This window comes from Frankliniella occidentalis, unplaced genomic scaffold, assembly GCF_000697945.3.
Source record: "Frankliniella occidentalis isolate FOCC.00 unplaced genomic scaffold, Focc_3.1 Scaffold82, whole genome shotgun sequence".
Classification (NCBI taxonomy): Eukaryota; Metazoa; Arthropoda; class Insecta; order Thysanoptera; family Thripidae; genus Frankliniella; species Frankliniella occidentalis.
In genome coordinates, this window is record NW_026267212.1 from 882004 (window position 1) to 887241 (window position 5238).

Genomic DNA, 5238 nt, shown 5'->3' on the forward strand with positions numbered 1-5238 from the left:
GCAAGAAGGCAGTGGCAGGAAAAAAAGGGGAGTCGAGATTGGACGGAGTAGTAGTTGAGTAGGTGCTCATATTGTGCAACATTTCTTCTCGGCCCTCTTCTTGTGAAGTGCTTGGAGCGGCGCGGCGATGCTGGGCCAGGCTAGAGCACAGCACGGTCCTAGAGGCGGCGGAAGCATTTGAACGAGGGGGGAGGAACAAGAGATGAGGGGGGGTTGCAGATGGGGGGGAGGTGATAAGATCCGTTTGGCGCTTCGGGGAAAAGAGACAAGGGTCCGCGCGAAAGGGATAAACTGATAATTTAATTGTGAGATTGGACGGTGGGGCTCCGCTAGCGGGAGCGGCCTTGAGGTTATTAAGCGCCGCGGAGAACAAACCCGCTAGTTAACAAGGCCCGGCCCGCCGCGCCCCGGCCGACACCCGCCGTGTCACTTTTGTTTAAGGAGGGCGACTCCGTGTATTCTGATTAAGGCGGGGAACTTAAAAGCCCATCATTCTCTTTGCCGCGCTGGGCCGCGCTGTAAAGCACACGATTCCCCGCCCGCAAAAAGGAAAGAGACTCCTTCCTCGGCGGTCCTGTGCGAGCAGCGCTATGTGCGACTGCAGTGCCGGCGCGCAGTGCCGCAGCGCGCATTCCCTCAGTCCCAGCTCCACCCTACGCGTCGACGTCCAGCCCAGCTCACCAAACGAGCAGCTAACCAAACGAGCAACGAGCATCTCACCAAGCAACCAGTTCACCAAGCGAGCAGCTCCCCGAGCGAGCTGCTCACCAAAGCGAGCTGCTCACCGACTAGACGAGCAGAGTAGAGTGGGCCAATATACGGCGCCCTCAAGTGCCACAATTTTGTTAGGTGGCTGCTCTGTACGTCCGAGGGGAGGCGGAGGCCGCCGGATGGGGTATGAGGCCGCCCCGCCCATCCCTACCGTGCCGCGCCCCGCCCCCGCGATGAGTGCGGAGTGCCACTGACCGTTGTGGCCGGCCAGGTTCACCTCATTGTCGTCCATTTTCATTCCAGTCCGCAAGAGTGCGCTGCGGGTAAATGCACCGTGAGGGGGGGGGGGGGGGGGGGCGACTGACACGGCCGGCTGGGCTGAGTTAGCACTGTGCGAGTGGGCGGCGGCGTGAACGGTGCAGCATCTATTAACGTAAAGCATGGGGAACAGGCAGTTTTTGCACAGCCGACAGACAGGCTGCCTGGGATCGGGTTTCGAAAAATGGCTGTATGAGGGAGGAAAGGGAACGGCTCTACACGTCGCCTCCCTTAGCAGCGTCGCCCATTCTCTCTTACCTGTCGCTCCAGCTGATGTCTGCTGAGCCCGCTGACCGTCGAGTTTCCTGTCAGACGCACAGTGATGGTGAAGCGCGATTTTTCTCCTGCAAAACAATAAATAGAACATCTGTTATAAAAACCACTTTGGATGGATTTCGTGCAGCGCAGCAGTCGTTTTTGCCTCGATTTAGTAGGTCATTAACTAGACTAATGATTTTTTGTCAGTTTTTGGAAAAGCAAAAATAAACATCCACCCCAAAAATAATTACTTCGTACTAGAATGGGATGATTTCACGAATGCTCGGAAACCAGGAAGGTATGAACCCTCCCTCTATGTGCGGCGTGTGTTTTCCACCTATTTTGCTGATCTTTATAGGGTGGTTCGTCCGCGCCGCTCTTTCTTTCCGGTTATACCTTCCGGATGCATTCGTGCGGGCGGGCTTGACCGAAGCGCCTTACGGCGCCGTGCGAGTATGCAACCCGTCCGCTCGCCTGTATTCGATACAGTAGAGCCAGAAGAAAGAACGGTGCTGAGGACCACCCTCTACACGCTAAAAGTGACAGCTTACTGCTGACTGACTGACTGACTGACTGACTGACTGACTGACTACTGACTACCAAGCAGTCACCACAATTCTAGTGCCCTGTGCCATTGCTCCCTTGCTGTGTACAGCAAAAGTGGATGACAGGTTACTCAACGTTCTCTGCTCAACAGCTTCGTTACATTCCAGACCGTAAAGTCTCGGCGATCGCCGCTCAGCCGTGCCACCCGCCCCCAAACCCCTCTTCCACAATTACAAATGGGGGACCGCAGGATTACGGCGCGCAAAGCAAATCTGCAAATCTCCAAGGAGAGCCGTTATGAGCTTTGAGCATATTCTTCAACTCAGTGGGCGAGCGGAAAGGGTGGGGTGGGGTGGGGGGATGACTGGGGGAAGAAACACGATGATGTGAAATATACTGCGCGGCCTGCCCCGCCCCGCTCTCTCCCAACAGCTCTTTTTCCCGGTGATCTCAAGAGAACACTCCGGGCAAGAAGTAAGCGTCTGGGATGGGAAGATCATACACCCCCTCCCCCCTTTCCTGACCCTCACCCCTCTCCTTCCAGCCCCAACACCCCTCGGGCATACGTGCGGATCGCTTTCATAGACTCGAAAAGTTTCCAGTATCGCACATCAGCTTTGTCGGCATCAGCTATTCAGGGCGACGAGCTGCTGCTGCTGCCCGCTGTTGTGCCCCAGACGGGGGCCCTGGCCAGGCCAGTCCAGTCGGTCTGCACGACGAACTCCGCGACCTCACACCGTGATACGTGATAACCAAGTTGCATGTGAAACACGGCGCCCGCACATTTCAAAGCGAAAGTACGCCGCGGAGGGCCGTTGCGGGGAGAGCACCGCTCAAAGAGGGCCGCGAAAAGAAAGGGGGAGAGAACGAAATAAAAGTCCAAGAAACAAGAAAGAAAGTCCCGCAGGAAATCAAGGCACTAGTCATTTGTGGTAATTGCCTCCGCAATTTCAAAGAGTGCCTCGAAACGTTTTGCTGGCGTCCCTTCATGCGAAGGGCAGAGTTTACTAACCAGACAGGTGACTGTATGGAAGGGCTGTGAAAAGGAGTAGTGCGTATCAAGGCAAGAGAGGTACAGAAGAGAGGACAGCGACGGGAGAGAGAGAAGGAGAGAGGGGGGCGGAGACAGGGAGGGGAGAGAGAGAGAGAGAGAGAGAGAGAGAGAGAGAGAGAGAGAGAGAGAGAGAGAGAGAGAGAGAAGCAATATGTGTTGAGACTCACCTGTCGCGCAGTCCGTGCAGGGCGCACTAGCAGGGGCGGGGCAGTCTGCAACACACGTCACATTCGTTCACATGTCGTGTGGCACATTCGTGTCAAACTGCCATCTACGTACTGTCTGGGTGAATCGGAGCAGACACCACGGTGTTGCCGGTTTGCATACTCTCTTAGGCCACGGGGACCATAATGGCGCCTTACGTGTGGAGAGAGTAGACAAACCCGCAGTCGCAATATAAAAGTTAGTACGGAAGTCTCCATACAATCTAGTGAAAATTTAGCACCCCAAACAGTTTTAGAGACATAAACTGTTCCCAAAGTTTTTGTGTAAACTAGTACGTTTCTGTTTTCCAAATAAATGTTCGTAAATACACGTGAAGGTCCATGGGTTAATTCCAACTATGGTTTGGAGAATAATACTTCCAAATTAATTATGGAAAGATTGTTTTTTGTTTTAATTTTGATCTTTATTTACAATGCGGAGTCCACTGTGGGTGCCACAGTGCGGTGAAAAAAGCTGCTTTATTCAGCTTATTCCTAAACGCATTATTTAGATGAACTACGCTTGCAAGTGTAGTAAACTGCGGTTTGGACTGGACAAACTTGTCCGAATATTAAGAGTATATTATCTTTTGACGACAATGTCATCACACATTTGATTGTCACTATTACGAGAACATTCTAGAGCGAGGATTACCACCATCATGAGAATGAGAATTGTGTTGTGAATTTCCTCGGTATCAAAATTTAAAAAAATCTCACTCTATTTGAGCCATCATTAAGATTAAGATTTTCGAATAAATTTCTAAGTTATTATTATCACTTAAATGGAGCAAGGGGAAAATCGCGCTCTTTCAAGGTGAGGTATATGAATTTTTGTATTTGGAAGTACTCATTTACCGTATCTTTTAGAAAAGGTGCCAAAACACGTTAGAGAAAACTGTAGAGAAGAAAGGCTTTTGTTATTCTAAAGGTTATAAGCTGTGGGCTGTGGGTTGGGCGTTGCTCAGGCTCCTGGGGTTGTGATACTCTTTCCTGTGTACATAAGGGTGTAGGCGGGCCGTACATGCAGTCTGTCTTCACACAAAAGTTTGGCTGGCTGCAAGATAAACACGGTGTGCCCATTAGCGAGCGGGTCAGCGCTCCGCCCCCTACCCCCTCACCTGCGTTGCCCGCTTGCAGCCTGGTCTCGCAGTGCGGTCCCGCGTAGCCTGGCCGGCAGAGGCAGCGTGGCTCCGGGTGCCATCCAGTGTGACTGCAACAAAGACAAACGTTCATGTACATAGCCAAATTATTAAATGCTTTTATCATCGTCGGTACATGCAAAGAATTGGCAGAAACACAACAGTAAGAATGCACAATATTTTAGGCGACACTTTTTATCTTTTATCTCAACAGAGCAAGCGCCCCCTGCTGGTTGGTGTGGCTCAATGTCGACCGCCGTTCGTTAATCCTTACATTAATGAAGAGATTCCAGTGCTCGGCGAAGGGGGAGAAGACAGAAACAGAGCCCGTTTAAAAATGATCAGCCCCCGGAACAGCCCGGACGGGCGGGCTCTTTTCGGGTTAGTCCGAAGTACCAAGCGGGCAGCCCTGAAACACACCCCAGAAGTGACAAAAACCGAAAGTTTCTGGGTATGCCCGGAGGCACCTTCGGACTGTTTTCGGGGATGCCCGAGCCCACCCAACGGTCACGAAAAAAAGGGAAACAAGCGGTATTCGATCCCTTACCCGACGGGTTTCTGTACTTTTGACCGACGCTCTTTCCAACTGAGCTACGGTGACGGCTGAGAGGAGATGCCTCAGGAAGGGTCCTTCAACTAGATGCGCAGTCTTTACAGAAATGATGCCTTTCACTGCGAACCGATTGGCGCATCGCGACGCGGTTTTCGGGAAATGCCTTTCGCTTATGTACTGGGCTCTGTTAAGGATATGCCGAACGACCTTTCAACATAAAAGAATAACGTGTTCTGAACGATTAAATGAAGACGTTGGACTTTGTTGAAGTCCAAAAATATTGTGTTCTTATGTATAGTTTTTTGCAAAATAATCCAAGATTTCGTACATGAATTTATACGAAATTTTATAAGTCAGATTGAACTCCCGTGTGCCATGTACAAAATAGAGAATGCCTCTGATATTTTGCTATTATAACTTTAAAGTATATAAGTTTTATCAATCTTGACGTAA

The 5238-nt window shown here is 51.1% G+C and overlaps 1 protein-coding gene across 2 annotated transcripts in view; it reads right to left on the reverse strand.

Moving 5' to 3' along the window:
* Positions 1 to 1184: 1184 nt before the first annotated feature.
* The window catches only part of LOC127749725 (uncharacterized), a 141407-nt gene continuing 137353 nt past the window's right edge, over positions 1185 to 5238 (reverse strand). For both annotated transcript variants that reach the window (XM_052269120.1, XM_052269121.1), the window contains exons 8-10: positions 4212 to 4303; positions 3055 to 3099; positions 1185 to 1373 (exon numbers count right to left, since the gene is read on the reverse strand). In XM_052269120.1, coding sequence (XP_052125080.1) covers positions 1261 to 1373; positions 3055 to 3099; positions 4212 to 4303 — 250 coding nt within the window. In that variant the 3' untranslated portion in view covers positions 1185 to 1260. The remainder of the gene's footprint in view (positions 1374 to 3054; positions 3100 to 4211; positions 4304 to 5238) is intronic.